The sequence below is a fragment of the Pteropus alecto genome, unplaced genomic scaffold, assembly GCF_000325575.1.
Source record: "Pteropus alecto unplaced genomic scaffold, ASM32557v1 scaffold103, whole genome shotgun sequence".
Classification (NCBI taxonomy): domain Eukaryota; kingdom Metazoa; phylum Chordata; class Mammalia; order Chiroptera; family Pteropodidae; genus Pteropus; species Pteropus alecto.
The window spans coordinates 2,206,234-2,224,766 of NW_006436288.1; the positions used below are offsets into that span (position 1 = coordinate 2,206,234).

The 18,533-nt window shown below is 37.2% G+C and overlaps 1 protein-coding gene across 1 annotated transcript in view; it reads right to left on the reverse strand.

Annotated features, from left to right (window-relative positions):
* Window positions 1-296: 296 nt before the first annotated feature.
* The window catches only part of PLBD1 (phospholipase B domain containing 1), a 51,836-nt gene continuing 33,599 nt past the window's right edge, over window positions 297-18,533 (reverse strand). The window contains exons 7-11 of the mRNA XM_006912642.3: window positions 7,468-7,668; window positions 7,222-7,362; window positions 3,254-3,439; window positions 2,466-2,572; window positions 297-582 (exon numbers count right to left, since the gene is read on the reverse strand). Coding sequence (XP_006912704.1) covers window positions 400-582; window positions 2,466-2,572; window positions 3,254-3,439; window positions 7,222-7,362; window positions 7,468-7,668 — 818 coding nt within the window. The 3' untranslated portion in view covers window positions 297-399. The remainder of the gene's footprint in view (window positions 583-2,465; window positions 2,573-3,253; window positions 3,440-7,221; window positions 7,363-7,467; window positions 7,669-18,533) is intronic.

Sequence of the window (18,533 nt, forward strand, 5' to 3'; positions counted from 1 at the left end):
CATGTGGCACAGATTATTAGGAGCCAGGCCAGAAAGTGACACTCATTCCAGATTCCATTGGTAAGAATTCCATCACATGGCACAACTACCTGAGGAAACCTAGGATATATTGTCTGCATGGCCAGGCGTAAAAGGAGAATATGGATTTTGGTGAGTGAGAGAGCAGTTTCTGCCATACCTTCTTGTAAATAAGTATGTATGCCTTAGTTTGGTATTGTTAATCATATATAATGTTTCTTCTACAGTTCTAATTTTATTACCTACAAAATTAACAGTGGGAAATGAAAATAACAGACTAAATTTAAGACATTTTATTAAGACTAATCTTGAATGGAAAAACAGTTAAAATAGTGCCTTTGGTATCTTATTTGCAGCCTTCTATTCCCTCATATTCCCCCTTCATTTTTTGTCAGGTTTCAAAATTGGTTGCATGGTCACAAAATCAAAGTTGTAGGCTTCTGGCATGCCCTCATGGAGAGTTTTGTTGAACTGGTTCCAGTGAAAAACAGGGAGGGCACCTTGTACTGTGGGACCACTAATGGCATGTGCTGTGTACTGTGATGCTAGGTAAATATCTGCCACCTGGAAAGAGAGGAGGGGGACATTTTAGAAAACAATTTGGAAAAAACAATCTCTTTTTTTCATATTTTCCTGTTCTTTTTACAAGGTCATAATATTAGTCCTTTAAAACAAAATCTTGCAAGCTTCCACATTATGCTTTTCGGTATGCATTTGGCATTCAAATGTGAACTGACTAGTAGAAGGGTATTAACATAGCCAAAAGTGTGAGAACTGTAGTCAGATTACTTATCGGAATTCTAGCTCCAAAATTTATTTTAAAATAACCTCTATCTGACTCAGTTTTCTCATTTATAAAGAAGGCTAATAACCCTACTTCACAAAAATGTTGTCATGAGGATTAATGACAGCAAATGCTTGGAGCAGTGCTAGATAATTAATTCCTCAGAAGTTGTTGCTAATCAGGACAGTAACAAGAGTTATAAGATGGAACTCTATCAAAAAATGAGGTCCATGGTTCTCAAAAACACCTAAACACTGGGTAGCAGCAAATCTTAACCTTAGAGGAGAAAGAAAAAAAATGCCTCAATACTTCGACTTTCTCCGTATTTAAAATGCCTAAAAAGAAAACGATATTTTTCAAGTAAACCCTCAACAGAAATTTTTTTGATGAAAAATTGGCAGGCTCCTGTTTCAGAAGAAAGTAAAATTTGAAAAATGGCAACTTGGCCTGAATTCTCCTAGGCAAGGCAGCAGAAATCTTGTATACTCTGGAATGGATATCACACTTTTGCACACTTTATTGAATGTTCGCAAATACCATTAAAAAGAAAGAAATATGAAAATATTCATTGGGGATTCATGTGTGCTACAACTTTCCATCCACTATTGTTTTTTATGTTATACAACATATTGAGAATAATTAAGGCTAAAGCTTTGCCATCATCACATAGCTAAAAAGTAGGATGAGTTGGATCTCAGACTACTGAAGCATCTCCTATTTAGGTGTTAGGCCGATAGAAAAAAAATTGTGTAGAGAAGTTGCCATTCTTACAGTTTCAGAGCCAAAGAAAAAATAGTCTACTTCAAACAGATTTATTCCAGAATTTAGGATGAGTTGCAAATGAAAAGACACATATCCAAAACCAAAAGTGCAAAAGGATTTAGTAGAATGATTCTCTCCACCAACTAAAACGGCCAACTCATACCCTTAGACACCCCAAACCCAATAGTATATAGGTAAATGTTTAACAACCAGTTCTCTGAGGAAAGAAAGCCCTAAATTGTAGGGTTTGCTGATTTCCATGGTGTAAATACTCCTACCATGGCTGATTCCAAGCTATCGACACAAAGTCAACTGATTTTAACAACCGGTTTGCACAAGCTTGTATGAGTTGGCTTCAGACCACCACTGCAAACATATAAGACACATTATAGCACTTATCAATTCTAACATGGTAAAAACCCTGTAGTGTCTTGGATCTGGTCCCATAAGCTAAATTTAATTTCTGCTTATTGTGAAATCACACTGCTCTCTATAATATGCTCTTTGGACTTTGGGACAGTCTAGTAGAACTTAAGACATCAACATTATCACCTTCATCATCATCATCATAATTGTGCATCTGAGTACTATTCTAAACCTTTTGTAGATATTATGTTTATTTTTCACAACAACCCTATGAGGCAAGTACTGTTATTTCCATTTCACAGATGAGGAAACAGAAACATTGCAAGATTATGTGATTTGTTATTAAGTGGCGGAGCAGGAACTTGAAGTTAGGCAATGGTACCTATCACTAGAATCTCTGAAAAAAGCTGAATCCTGAACTGAGCTAATGGTTAGGAACACTATTGTGCTTTATGCCACAAAAACCTTTGCAGCTTTGCCTTTGAATAGGCATAGGTGCTGGTGGATGTGAAGTTCAAAAGCCTTAGCATGTTACCTTTGTATCATAGCAACCTCCAGGACTTGGGTTAAGTGAGTTAAGGTCCTCACGGCAGCAGATGGTATTGCACGGATCACCCCTACTGTAAGGATCGTTCTTATAATCTAGGAAACAGAGATGGGGACAAGAGTGAGTACTTACTATTCTGAGATAACACTTATCCACGGTAAGCTTTTTGGACCCGTTAAAGCCAAGGTAATCAGAGAGTATATACCCCAGAGGCGGCCTCAGCCCAGCCTGCTCCCAGATACAGAAGTTTCCTTTGGCTTGTACTAGGAAGGGGCAACTGCAAGTCCCCAGCTCCAGGCCCAGCCTGCTCTCAAGAACCTTGCACAGTGAAGAGTAGATGGAAGAGAGAGAACAGGATAAATGTGCATTGATTTTTTTCAACAAAATTAATGCAAATTCGACTTTGATACTATTCACCAAAAATAAAAAATTTAGGAATAATTTTTGTTTTATTGGCTGCTTTTGTCCTTGGAAGGAAATGTGTTTGGGGGTGGGGGTAGTAAAGAAAAAGTACTCTATATGGGTGATTTCTTCTGTATTTTACATATAATTTTTCCAATGATAAAAGCTGTAGAATCTTCTTCCCTGTCATTTTATAAAGGAGGACAAATTCTATTTGTCGAGTATAATATATGTATAGTATTAATCCCGAATATTTAATCCAATAACTTCTTATAATTCCTTCTGGTACAGAGATCATAAACTTACATGGATTCTTTATCCATGGGGAAGAAAAGGAGTTTTGAAGAATGATTCTTGGGAAATGTGCTACGTACTGTTGTATCGCATGATATATTTCATGGATGCCATATCAGTCACTTTCCCTTGGTCACGCCGGAAGATTTTGGCTCGTGGAGCCAGATCATATGAGTAGTCCAAACCCAGCCTCTGAACTAACATTGGATAGCCACTCCAGTTGTAGATTTTTTCATGGAAAGGAATGTTGTAAGAGGGCCAGTATCCTGATTTGGAATGGAAGGAAAGGAAGGGTGGGGTTGACGGGGAGGGAGACAGAAAAGGCAAGAGAGGGAACAAAAAAATGTTATTAATAATAGTTGTTTTTTGCAGAACTGGCACAGGTGTGTAACTACAAAATGATATACAGAAATTAAAACTTTGAATGTGAACCCTGGCAGTCAAACTGATTCTTATAATTTACAGAATTGGTATATCTCTAGATTATTCCATTAGGAGAAAAAGAGGATCAGAATGCTTTGGTTTTCATCCCAAATTCTTAAAGCAATCTATTAACCAGAAAATAACTTTATTGTTTATAGAGCAAAATGTAGCATAACACAAAGCAGTCTGGGGAGCTCACTTAAAAAGGGGACATGGTTAGTAAAACGCCAAAAGATGGTTTCACGATGTGGCCAGGTGCCAATCATGGGAGAAGAGAAGAACTCAGTGCTGGAAATCAGAAAATCTGAATTTTAGGCTCATGGCTAAATAACTAGGTCTTAGGTAGTTAACTTCATATTTCCCCCCTTTCGTTTAGCAGTGGGAGGATAAAGGAGAGTCCATAATATAAGGGCATTGGAGATCATCTTTAAGGTTCCAGCAGGTTTCGACTCCTTTGGCTCTAAGCATTCACAAAGGCTCAGTTTGTCAAAGCTTCATAATGTGCCAAGGCCACAAAGCTCATTAGTCAGTAAGCACTGGACAGCTTTAGTAAAATCAACATTTCGGGACCATCCCAGATTACAGTGGCCTGGGTTATTGCCTATAGGACAGTCAGTCAACACAGGGACATCGCCACCATTCAGTGATTGATTTTCCACCCCCATATTCTTCTCTTATCTCTTGTCTGCCTTTCTCCCTTCTTACTGTTTTATAGGTTCCCTTACTCAAGGGTGAGATTATTGAGACAAAACAAATGACAAGACGTTCAACCTTGCTGATTCTGCGACCCAGAGCCATCATCAAGAACTAAGATAAAGACAACACTGAAATTACAGGCTAAAATCCTACTTATTGCTACAATATATTTGGGTTATATAGACTTGGGGGTTTAATGCCTGGATCTGAAGCCTAGTTCTGCCATTATTAGGTATGTGACCTTAGACAAATTACTTAACCTCTCTGTGCCTCAGTTTCTTCATTTATAAAATGCGAACAGTGATAGCATTTACCATATAAGAATTAATATGAGCATTAAATGAGTTCAAGCAGATGGAATGCTTACAATAGTGTCTAATGCTTGTAAGCATTAGATGAATATTAACTATTATATTCCTCTTTATGTGAGCAGCTTGAATTAAATAAAAATTGGCTGCTTTATACTTCACATTTTCACAAAGATTCATGATTTATAAAAGCATTTAAAATAGAGTATCTTGTATGATTTCACAACTGCTTGATAATGTATAAGTATTACCATCCCTCCCTATAAAGGAACAAACAGGTTCAGAGAGGGCAAATGCCTTCTGACTAAAAGCACCCGGGACTTTTATAGATATACTACCGCTGCTTCCAAAATGCTGGGAAGTTTATGGGACTTTTTATTCTTTTTTTTTTTTTTTTTATGCCTGAATGATATCAATTATTTGATATCATTTGGAGCAAAATGGTCACAATACTGCTTATCTGGAAGTATATTATGAAGATCAAGCAAGAGGACACAAATAAAACCCTGGATGTGTATCTGGTATATAGCAGACTCTCCGTAAATTTAAATCTGTTCTTTCCTCTTCTGGCAAAAAAACAGAAAAAAGAAAAACATAAGGATGGATCAGCATTAGCATTAGCTGCTTTTTTTTTTTTTTTTTTTTGTCTCAGGGTAGTTTTCTTCATGGAATCTAGGGATGGCATTGTGAAGAACCTGACTCTACCATTCCATAATCAGCTTCAGTTCAAAGAAGAAAAGCCTTGGGTAGCCCGCCCACTGTACCAAGCGCCTCCCTCTGGAGGCACGCTGTTACTGTCAGGCTCTTAGGACCTGGGTGGACCAGCCTCCAGGGGCCGACCGCTAGGGTCTCTATTTTGAATTGGTATGCTAACCAAGTAACCACCTAATTATCTGACTGCTCAGGTGAATTTTCCTACAAGAAAAGGAGGCAGATCCACTACTTGGTAGTATCCGATCTGCTTGGCAATGGAAGTTTTCACCTTAATTAATTCTGTTTTATGCATATTATGTGCATTTATTTGGCTTGAGCCACTCCCTCAGATGACTCACTCCAGGTGTCATTACAAAATCAATTTGGGGACTTGGAAAACAGAGAACCAGACCCTGATCCCCAGGGTCCAGACTTGATCTTGGTTCTAGTCCTACTCATCTATCAGCTGATCTATTTTGTTTCCTAATTAGTCTCTTGTCTTCTCTCTGACCTCCAGTCTATTTTCCCTTTTAAGAAACTCCTGTGTCCTAAAGGATAAATGCTAAGCTGCTTAGCAGGATATAAAAGGTTGATATTTCCCCCTCACTACCTGCCATCCTCTTCACAGCCTTTCCTTTAGCCATCTTGAGCTAATAGTTTCTCAGTCCCACCATGGTTTTCATGCCTCTATTGGCATTTCATGCCTCAGTCCCACCATGGTTTTCATGTCCCCTTATCAAATTAGTGAGCTCCAATTCAGGCCTTTAAACCTCCACTCAAATATCATCTTCACTTTTATTTATTCAACACACATTCCGTGACTGAGTGTGCCCAGCACTATGTTTGATGCAGGATAATAGGATTTTCTATGTGTCAGCAATGTGCTCAAGAATTTTAAAAAATGATCTCAATTAATTATCAGTTACAACCCTTTGAAACTGTAAAGGTACACACTCCCACATCCAAAAACTCTTGGGGCCAGATGTGTCTCAGAATTCAGGGTTTTTTGGATTTTAGAACAGCAATGGAGTGCATATATTAGATATGGCATTGCGGTTTCCATGAGCACCTCATAATCAAAAATATTGGTATTTTTGTAGACTAATGTATAAATAGTCTCTCTCGTTTGCTACCAAACGAGTTCTGATCAGGTCATATTTTGCTCTCAAGGGAACTAGGACAAAAACAAACCAACAACTTTTGGTTTTAGAGTTTTGATGTTTTGAGATTGTTTCAAAATTACAACTAATTGTCTGTAGACCTGTACCATAACTGTTGTGTTTCACAGATGAAGAAAGCGAGACTTAGACAGCGGATAACTTGCCTGAGATTTCTGAGGAGCAGAGATTCAAATCGAGGCAGCATGACTCCCAAACCTAGGTTTCAATGTCTGGGCTACATTCTCGCCCCCAGAACTGCCTTCTCTGACCCCTCGCACTGACGACTGCTCGTTTTTTGGTTTCACCAGAGTTTACCACTGCTCTTCACATTCTAGATTCTAACGGCTGCTTAGTGTGCCTTGCTTCCCTACTTGACGGTGAGTCCCTAAAGGTAGGGGACTTTTGTGCCGGCATTCACGCCTTTCCAGTCACCCGGCCAGCGTAGCACTCCCATAAATATTTACTGCATTGAACTTAACTTGGTAACACAAGAGAGAAGATAATATTAGAGCTGTGAGAAGTCATAAGATTGCGAGTGCCTGGCTTTGTCCCAATCTCCACACTGTCACATAAGAGCATGAGGTGCAGGTTTTATACGTTGTACTGAACCCAGTAATTTCCTCCCAGTGTAGCTAGCACTCCTACCCTGTTCTTCCCAGCACATACTCCCCCATCAAACATTCACACGCCACACACTCCCCACCAAATACACACACATACTCACACACATACTCATCACACTTCCAGCTTGTAGCATGAAGAAAGTACCTTTCCGTAGGACATCGGTTTGGTCAGAAAATTCTATATATGAAGGAATTTGCTCCACAATGTACAGAGTCTCTGTGTCAAGGCTATATTTTGGCTTTACCCTCTTCAGGTCCAGGACCATGTACTGATTGTTATAGGTGCCTGAAATTCGGGAGACATGAAGCAGGGCATGGGTATAGCTTTACTGGTTAACTCGAAATCTGAACATATATACGTACCTAAAAGTTATTCTGCAGGGCCACTTACCAGAATTGTATTTTGAAAAGATCTCTGCCCACTGCCTGCCACCATTGGCCATCATATTGGCCACGCGGACCCTTTGCCAGGCCAGGAGAGACTGGGGTGTCACAAACTTTAGTAGGGTTTTATTATACACGCTGTTTGTGGTCTGCAGCAATATCAAACCACTGCTAAGAATGTAAAAGTCATCCAGAGACTCTAAGAATCCTACAGGAAAGACAAATATACAAATCAGCATACATATACATAAACTATTGAACCATCATTAGCATGGAGGTTAACATACACAGTGCATTTTGCAGAGTAACAGTGACTATCATCCTTGACCTTTAGTAGCCTCTCCCAGCTTTGGCTGACTTTTGTGGCAGTTACTCAACTGCTATTTATAAAGGTGCCAGTGAACCTCCAGCCCTGAATTTGAAATAGAAATTTTTTGATTTTATGATTTGGGATCACAAATATTAAATCAGAAATATTCCATTTTCCCAAAATAATAAACAGAAATCGATCCCTATATGCTAGGATTTTACAGGACAACTTTCAATTATTGGATTGTAAGAATATGGATGCCTTCTTTCTCTTCTATTTTCCTGTATTTTCCAAATTGTGCATAATGAGTCTACATGATTTTTATAAGTAAAAAAACTACATTTATAAAAGTGAACTGGTTTTGAAAGTAGGATATTGACATTGTGGGTCATTGCTTTTTTGTAAATGTTGGAGGCAACATAGGAAAATCGGTGAAGCCACAAGTCTTTTGAAAAGGCCAATTTTGGACTTTATACTGTGATGTGTGATGGAATCAAGGAACATCAGACACAGCGGTAACAAGGAGAGAGGATGTGTTGTCATCAGCAACTGACAGTGACGGACAAACTGTCACTGCTAAGCAAACATGAGAGAAGGGCCCCAGCGAGAAAGTTAGCGCAGAGGAACGGGTTCCCCCTGCACTCTATAAACTTCCACCATTTTAATACCACTTCATCACTTTTGCCATATCTGATTACTATTTCTACTGTTGTTAACTTAATATTTTTCCTTAAATTGACTCTCTTTTTAAACTTAAAATATTTAGCTTTGTCACATGTAATAATATCCGGGGAACTATGGATTTAATGTTTTGGGGTTCCCCCCCAACGCAATACATTTCTACTATCATGCCAAAAATACTTGTCCATGAACCACCTAATACCACCTCACCAGCACTATGCATGCCACACACTGAGCAACACCGACGTAGTGTGATGCTTTTGTAATTGGGAAGACCAAGATGAGGCTCAAAGAGGGGATGGCATCTACTCAAGATTGGATAGCCAGCTCCTAGCAGTCCTGGGCCTAGAATACAAGTCCTTGATCCAGACCAGTGCTCTGTGCACTAAATCTGAACACCTGGGCTCGCCCTTCATGGCTCTCCCTCTTTTGGCTCAATGAAGGCTGGAGAAGGAGAGATTCATGGAGGAAGTGGACCTGGAACCGAGTCTGAAGCTTATATAAGCATTGGCCAGGTCTCTACCAGTGAGCATTACAGGTAGGAACAAAAATATAAACAAAGATGTACAGTAGGAATAGATACAGCATCAGAGAGTGGAAGTTTTGGGAGGTGGGGGCAAAGAAACAGAAAATACAGTTGGATAGTCATTCATTCACTCACTCAACAAGCGTGTGGATGGGTAGGATGAGGTCAAATAAAGGGATAGTCTGAAGCTAAAGGAAAGACTTCAGAGCATGGATTGGAAGTCAGAAGGCCTGCATTTTAGTTCCCTGAACTGCCACCAACAAATTTGGCCCTTCTCATTTTGCCTCTGTTTCTTGAGCCCTTCCCCTGAAAACCTGGGACTCAGTAATATTCAGCTCTAACAGCCTAATTTTAATTTTTGGAAATTCCTAAGTAGCAAAGTTACATGTTGAGAGCAGTGTCCAACTTACTCATAATGAGCCTCCCCAGGGCTGTTATTAGCCTATACAGAGGTTTATATAAAGGAGAGAAATTTGCACACTCCAGGTGGTACAAGGCTTGATGACAGGCACCCTTGAATGAAATTTCAATGGGTAACCAACCCCTCTGGGAAGATGCAGCCTGGAAACAGGATGCATTGGCTTCACAGCAAAGTGTGGGATGGATTTCATTGACAATTCATTCACCTCCTGGGAAGGGGTTGTTTTGCAGTGTTCAAACTGTACAGCCATAGTTGGAAGCTTGAGCAAGCTCTCTGGTAGAAAAATCCTTGCAGGGTGGAGTGCTATATTTCTGGCATGATAAACTTGCAAATTCACTCCTTACTGTAGCAACCTCTATGGACACTAGAGGGCAGGCGCTCTTCAATATATGCAAGTGAATAATACATATAACAAGCAGTCTTTCATTTACGAGCAAGACTGTTTATTAAAGATGGGAAAATGTAGGCCACCCACGTTCTGGCACAAAGAGAATGAACTAGCTGGCAAAAACTTCTAGTCGAGCTTAATTCTATAGTGTAGATTAAAAAAAGATTATAAAAAAGAAAAGGCTCAGAGAAAAGATTATAAAAAAGAAAAGTCCCAAAACATTGTGTTATAAGAGAAACGAATGTTCTTTGACTATGTAAAATTATATCCTCATTCTTATTTGTCATTGGCAGTTTTGGAAGACAGACTATTTTAGATCAGGAGAAAGTGAAACACTTCAGTATAGTAGCCAGCCTGCAAATATTTCATCATAAGCTTGCTGAATTTAATTAAGAAGTAAAAGGGAAGCTTTACAGTTAATAAATCATATTTTAAGCTTAAAAAAATCACTTCAATCATAGAAGTAAATAGTGACCACTATTCTCTGATGCCATTTAGACCTATTGTTCAGTACAACCCAGAAACATTTACCCTTCTTAGCCTATCAACTGCATTTAAGACGTATCCATTTGTACACCTCATGCATTAGCAGCTCCAAAGCTCCAAAGACCAAACACACTTCTTCCTTCCAAAAAAGCACACTCAGTGTTGATCAAGGACAAAAGTAACGAACAACTCAGGGTCAATAGTATGGATTAAGATTGTAAAAACAGCTGTGCTGCATTTTTTCACCCTCCCCCTTTTATCCATATTCTCTGCAATGTGACTTAGCAGCATCTCCCATCAAAAGATATTGTCTGTTTCCTCATCTCTTAAATCCAGACTCGATTTGGAACTTGCTTCTTTAACAGAATGTACCGGTTCTAAGTCTAGACCTCAAGAGACCTTGTACACTTCTGCTCACTCTCTGATAACCCTGTTATTGCCTTGTCAACAAGACCAGTCTAGCCTGGTCTCTAGGCTAAGAGTCCACATGGAGGAGGACCAGTCATCTCAGCCAAGGCCAGCCCCTAGCCGGTCAACCTCCAAACATGCAAGAGAGTTCTTCTGAGAACAACAAAGCTGCCAACCCACAGTCAAGCACAGATGCATGAAATGTGCCATCTTAATTATGTAGAAAGAACCACTTAGCTAACCTGTGGACTCAAAAGCAGTAATAATCACACATTGTTTCCAGCCACAAATTTTGAAGGTTATTTTTTTACACAGCAATAGCTGACATAAAATAACAGTGATCCAATTATACAACATATTTTGTTTGGAAACATCTTGCTGCCCTTTGATTTTAACACAGAGGGGAGAATTCTCTTTTCTTTCATTTTAAAGAAAACAAAAACAAAAAACAAAACAAAGCAACAACTTTATGTCATATGCAGCCTTTCTGCTCAGCTTCTTTCTACTGCTGAACAGTATTCCTCCTCAGACCTGTGGGGAGCACCAGCTTGTGCTGGGCTGTCTGATTTCTCTAAGCCAGTCTGACAGTCAGTAAATAAATGTTTATTAAACGTCTGCTATCTCCCAAGCACTGCACAACAGTTCCCAGCCCAGAGACTATATCAGAATTCCCTTGGGAACTCTTTCAAAAGGCACATGCCCAGACTGCCCTCCCTGCCTACTCATGCCCCCTCTGAATCTCTGCCAGGACCCATGCTTTAAGGTTGCTGTCTGCAGCAGGAAAAACTTCTGCTTCCTCACTCTAATAAAAGGAAGCCTTTGGACGCCCTATTGTCCCAGGGCATGAAACCCTACAGCCATTTATTTCTTCTACTCTACAATGGACTCAGTCTTCCCACCTTCCAGCATTATATTTATTTGCTTCTCTTCCTGCCAAGATTCTAACTGGTATTAATCAATCTCCACTTCTTCCAGTGATTATTCCTCAACTAGGCATTTATTGACAACATATTTGCTTAATCCTGCAGTAAGAATGTGATCAATGGAGGATTCACACTATTATGTATTCAATCACATGAAGTCCATGCCGTGGAGTGTGAGTATCTTGCAGTGGTCCACTACAGGGATTAATAGATCTCTTCAAGATGATATGGAGTAAATATAAAGAAGGTGGGTTTATAGTTAATCAACATTCTGTTATCATCCATATCAAAACTGAAATTTGTTTATCTTCAATAATAAATTATTTTATTTACTTTAGATTATGTTATTTGTTTACTGTTTTCTATCTCTCCTATATCATGTAAGCTCCATCAGGACAGGAATTTTTTCTGTCTTGTTCACTCCACCACCGAGAAAAAGGATTTGACACATAGTAGGTGCTCAATAAATCACTGTTAAATCTAAAGAAGAAAGAGAAGATGATGTCGACTAACATTTACTGTGCACCCACTGCACACCAGATACCTTGCTTTAGAAGGATGGATATCATTATTTGATCTTCACAAGAAGAGCACTTTGATGAGCTATTTTAAAAATATTTAGCTACTTAAAGCTAATAAACAGCATTGTCAGGAATAAATCTAAAACTAAATCTTAACACATGCCTTTGCCACTACACTATATGCCTGAAAAATGTGGGAAGAACAGATATGTAGTCATGCAAATAGCAACAACACTTAGACAGGATGGAGCAAATGCAGTAGAAGTGGTTAAGGAGAGAGTGAGTCAGAGGGAGTTGCATATGTAGACAAGGGTGGAGTTGGAGGAAATCACCTTATAATTAGTTAATCAAGAAAAGTATAGAAAATAAGGTGAGATTTCTGGAAAGATGGAAAGGAGGAAGGTTCCTGAGCGAGGTGGGGAAAGATGATCAAACAGGTGTGGCCTGGAAGAAGTCATCAATGGCCTGGGATGGTGACAAAGACAACATAAAGAACAAAAGAAAGGTACTTAAGAAAGCAGATAAATTAAGTGCTATAAAAATTTATCTATAACTCTTTGCAATACGTGCCCCCAGTCCTACTTTTATTCCTTTTCCTCCCTTGTTTCTACTTTTTGAAGGCAGAAGACCTGAATCTTGGCATGGATTGTTTGTATTTATTTTAGCTTTGTGACCAAGGTATCTAAGATAAAAGACGTATTGTGAAATTAATAAAAGTAATGGTACATTGAAATGTTTACAATATACATAGGCAATTTTATAACCTTTGAAAGTGATAACATTATGGATTATAAAGGAGACTTGCCTAAATTATCTTGGGGCTTTCAGACTACTCTTTTATCTTCTTGTGCAACTACTTTCAAGTATTTGAACTTCACAGAGTAAAAGGCTGAGCAAAGTCTTTGCTCTCTAGACCAGGAGGGCTGCCAGAGTTGGAAAGGATGGGCTTGGACCCAGCATGTCAGACTCACCTAGGGTGCTTGTTACAAATGCACCAGATCAACTGAATAAGAATTTCTATGGATGGCACTTGGGAATCTGAAATTTTAGCAAGCTTTACAGGAAATTTTAAGTTTACGGAGTGTATATGAGTGTGTGGGGAAGGCGATGGGATGCTTGGATGTAATGCAAAGTAGAAACATGTGCATGCTTGCTAAAACACACTAAGTGCATTCCAGAGAACCTCACTTAGAGATAATTAAGCTTGACGCTTCAGCATCGTAGGGTTCATCATTACTGGAATCCTCAATTAAAACACTTAGAAAAGATTCCAGCTTTTGATCCCACGCAAAAGCTCCACCTACCTACCGTGCCAAGAGGCCCTTTGAGTTCATGGCTCATTTAGTTTTAAACTTTTAACTTAAATGCAAACTGAACCATTTCTGGGAGAAAAAAATGGATATCTATAGTTAGATATACTGTGTTTGAGCCCCAGATCCCAACCTCTAAGTGGTATGATTTTAAGCATGCTAATGAACTTCTCTAAACCTGTTTCTTTATTTGAAAAATGCAGATAAAACACCCTTCTTATTAGGTCTTTATAAAAATTAAATGACACATTACATACCAGCTGTTCAGTATAGTGTCAAATACAACACCAGGCACGTAAGTAGGAACTAAACAAATACTAGGGGTTTTTCTTTTTGTTTCAATAACAAATTAGCAAAAATAAGTTTATAGCAACTCATTTAAAATTTGGATGCCGCCTAATTTCCATAAGACTAGTAATGTCCTATTCTTGTCATTTATAACCAGGGCGGCTACAAAAGATTAGCTTCAAGATCTATGCTTGTGCTGAACATACAAGTCTGCGTCAGAAATGCCTTGATAACAATTCCTGAACATTTTGGACTCTTGTTTTCAAATCAAAGGTATAAAAGAGAAGGTAGTACAAAGAGAAAACAACGAGGTTGTGATAGGGACAAAGATCTCTTAGGCAGCCCTCCCCTCCATCTTTCATTTCATTTCCCCCTCTTCCTCCCTCACAGTTCCCACCATGATCACATCAGAGTGGATCATCTCTGATCTGTCTGCCTGTCTCCTTCCTTTCCTTGTTTCTTCTCATTTTCTTTTATTCCTTCCTTCCTTTCCTCCTTTTCTCCTTCCTTGCTTCCATAAATATTCACTTAATGATTACAATGTAAAAGGCTCTGTGCTGGCCCTGGAAACATGGACATGAATATAGAATATGGGCTCTGAAGAAATTATGCACAGGGTGCCAGGGAAGCTCAAAGGAGAAACAGTGTACTCAGCCTGAAGGTTAGCAAATATTTCTAAGAGGAGTTTTTGTGATGTCTTTTGTTAGTATGGAAAGCATTGGGCAATAAAAATGCTCATACCAAGGGTGAGTTTTTCAATAATGGCAGGATGAAGAAAGTGGATGACTTCTCCCACAAAAATAATAAACACTGTATAAAATTATTTACAACAACTTATGGTAGGTACAAAAAACAACCAAAAGGCAGGGAGAAACTGAACACTGGTAGTATTAATTAAGAATATGAGTATGGAGTTTCCTTACTTAAATGCACTTCTTACTTCCTATTCCCAACTCTGGCAGTGGAAAACTGTAGCCATAATGACTTGAGATGGCAGATGTCAGAATTCAGTACTGCAGAACAGCTGAGAATTTAAGGGGGCAATTTTTGGAAGCAAAAGAGAACCACAGAAGAGGAGAGATCCAAATTCTGAACATAAATTTCCAATTCCCTGGCTGACCACTATCCATGCAAAAGTGTGAGAGATGCCAGGGAGCTCAGAGTAAAGGCAGAAAGAAGTGAGAAATTTACCCTTGTACGACCTTTGTAATTGTTCCTGGTGAGATATATGAGTTTGCTGCAACTTTAACAGAGGGTGTTTCCCAGCTTATATATAGTTCAGACCACTCAATCTGTCAAAGGGCAAAATTCAGAGATGGAAGAACAAATGGAAATTTAGAAAGAACCTTGGAAACAAGCACACCACAAAGAGAGTTAACTCTAAAACTTGAGTTAAACTCTGCCAAAATCCTTGGCTATCTACTAAACTATGCAGATGCAAGGGCAATCTCCAGGGGTCCAGGTTGAGAAAGAAGTGTCTAGAAGTAGGAAAAAAAAAAAAAAGCAAACAAACTGAGCAAAGACATCGGCTACTGCATGAGAGATATATTTTGAAGTTTGAGTACCAGCAAAGTAATTGCCTACTATAACAGAACACCAACAATTCTCAGAAAAATAAATTCCACAGTCACTATAATGTATAATCTTCGATGTCTAAGTTTCAACCAAAAAGTATTGGACATAAAAAAAAAGACCCTAGGAAAATGTGACCCACACTAAAAAAAAAGTCACTGGAAACTGTCTCCAAGTAGGCTAAGATGTTGGGTTTAACTGACGAAGACTTCAACTTCAAATCATTTATAAAAATAAAGTATAGTATTAAAAGCTACCAGAAGGAATATTAACAGAGAAATAGAAACTCGAGAACAAAATGGACATTCTAGACCTTAAAATAATTGAAATAATTGAAATAAAAATTTTACTGGATGGATTCAATAGTAAGTTTAAGATGGCAGAAGAAAGAATCAGCAAACTTGAAATAGATCAAGGAAAATTATCCAATCTGAAGACTAGAGAGAAAAAAAATACTGAAGAAAAATGAACAAAGCCCCCAAGACCTGTGGAATGAGATTAAGCACTCTGGCATATAACTAATTGGAATCCCAGAGAGACAGAATAAAGGGATGGAAAAAATATTTGAAGCTGCTAAAAAATTCTTAAATTTGATGAAAAACATTAATTTTCAGATCTTACAACTCAACAAATCCCAAATAGAATAAATACAAAGAAAATCAGAGCTAGTGTATCACAAAGCCAAAGATAAAATATACATACACATAATATATATACAGAAGATCTGACTTATAATGATTTGACGTACAATTTTTCAACTTTACGATGGTGTGACAGTAATTTGCATTCAGTAGAAACCATACTTCAAATTTTGAATTTAGATCTCTTCCCTTGTGATATGTGATACAATGTCTCAACATAATTTTAGTTCAGTGCTGCAAATGTTCTTCGGGCCCAGTGTGCTTTCGGCTGTGTATGTTAGTGGTGAGCACCCATACAACCATTCTGTGTTTCACTTTCAGTACAATTTTCAATAAATTACGTGAAATATTCAACACTTTATTATAAAATAGGCTTTGTGTTAGGTGATTTTGCCCAACCGTAAGCTAATATAAGCGTTCTGAGCACGTTGAAGGTATGCTAGGCTAAGCTAGGTTTGGTAGGTTAGGTATATTAACGCATTTTCGACTTACAATATTTTCAATTTAAATGAGTTTATTGAGAAGTAACCCCATCTTAAGCTGAGGAGCATGTGTATAATTTTTTCTCTTGCATTCAGATTTTTATCTTTGGCTTTGTGATATGCTAGCTCTGATTTTCTTTGTATTTATTCTATTTGGAGTTTGTTGAGTTTATATATATTAATTACATATATAATATCATCTTAAATTCTTTAAAAGACATCTGTGTTGAATAAAAAGTATGACACCATAGGGTGGGTTTATAACATAGATGTAACATATGACAACAATAGCACAAAGAATGGGAGGCACTAAATGGGACTATTGCCATTGCAAGATTCCTATCTTTTTTTTTATATCAGATATAAAAGATTTAATTTATGTAAATTTTGATGAGTTAAAGATGTATATTACAATTTTTATTGCAACCACTATAAGACAAAGCAAAGAAATGTAACTAGAAAGCCAACTGGAGTACTAAAATATGAGCTATTTTGTTAGAATACTAACATAAAAGAAGACAGAGAATAAAAGAACAGAGAAACAAAACAAAGATGATATAAAAAAAAACAAATAGCAAAGTAGCAGACATAAATTCACATATATAAATACTAACATTAAATGTGAATGGACCAAGTGCTCCCATCAAAAGTCAGAGCTCAGCAGCCTTGATTAAAAAAAAAAGTCCCAACTATTTGCTGTCTGCAGAGACATACAGTAAAAACAAAGACACAAATAGGTTGGAAGTAAATGGATAGAAAAAGTACAAGGTGCAAACAGCAAGCATAAGAAAACTGGAGTGGCTTTATTAATGTAAGACATTAAAAATTTTAAGAGGTTTTACTAGAGATAGAAACATTTCATAATGATAAAAGATTCAATATAATAGGACTACATAATAATTATAAAAATATAAATACTTAATGACAGAGTATTATAGTTGGAAGTATAAATATTCTTCTCTTAGTAATTAATAAAACAAGTAGATAGAAAAATCAACAAGGATATAGAAGATTTGAACCATATATCAACTAACATAACCTGATTGACATTTATAGAATGTTGCACTCAGAAATATAAGAATTCACATTCCTTCTTACTGTATATGAATCATTCACTGAGATAAATCTCATGCTGAGCTATAAAACAGGTATCAAGAAAGTTTACAAAAATTTGAAATTATACAGTTTTGTGATCACTATAGAATTAAAATTAAAGAAAAACAAAGATATCTGGAAAGTCTTCAAATTTCTGGAAACTAAACAATACACTTCTAAATAAGTCATAGATTAAAGAAATCATGTGAGAAATTAGAAAACATTCTAAACTGAATGAAAATGAAAACAAAACATATCAAAAATTATCAGATGCACTATAGGAGTGATGAGGGAACGTTATAGTTTTACTTTTGTATAGTAGAAAGGAAGAAAGATCAAAATCAATTATGTAAGATTTTTAAAGAAGCTAGGAAAAAAACTGATAAAATGCAAAATAAATAGAAGAAAGAAAATGATAAAGAATGGAAATCAATGAGGAAGAAAAATGGACAAACAATAGGAAAGAAATCAAGGAAAATGAAATCTGGTTATTGAAAAATATCAATAAAATTGATATACTTCTAGCTAGACTGATCAAGAAAAAAGACACAGTATCATACGTGGTTAAAGAAACTTAACTAAAGATCCTGCAGAATTGAAAGGTTAATTAAAATGTTATAAATAACTATCAATAAACACAACTTCAAAGAAATGGACAAATTCCTTGAAAGGCACATATTTTCAAAACTGACTCAAGAATTAGAAAACCTGAATAGTCCTATAGCAATAAAAGCAACTGAATTAATAATTAAAAACTTTCCCAACAAATAAAACTCCATGTCTAAAGGGTTTAATCAATGAATAATTGTATTAAACATTTAAGAAGAAAAATCATACCAGTCCTACAAAAACTTTTTCAGGAAACAAAAGGAAAAAAAAAAATCCACTCTCAGATTATAAGAACAAGGTTACCCTGATACAAAAACTGTTATAAAAAAAGGAAACCACAGATCAATATCTTTCATGAATACTGGGGAAAAAATTATTAACAAACTATTAGTATGTTGAACAAAAAAGAATT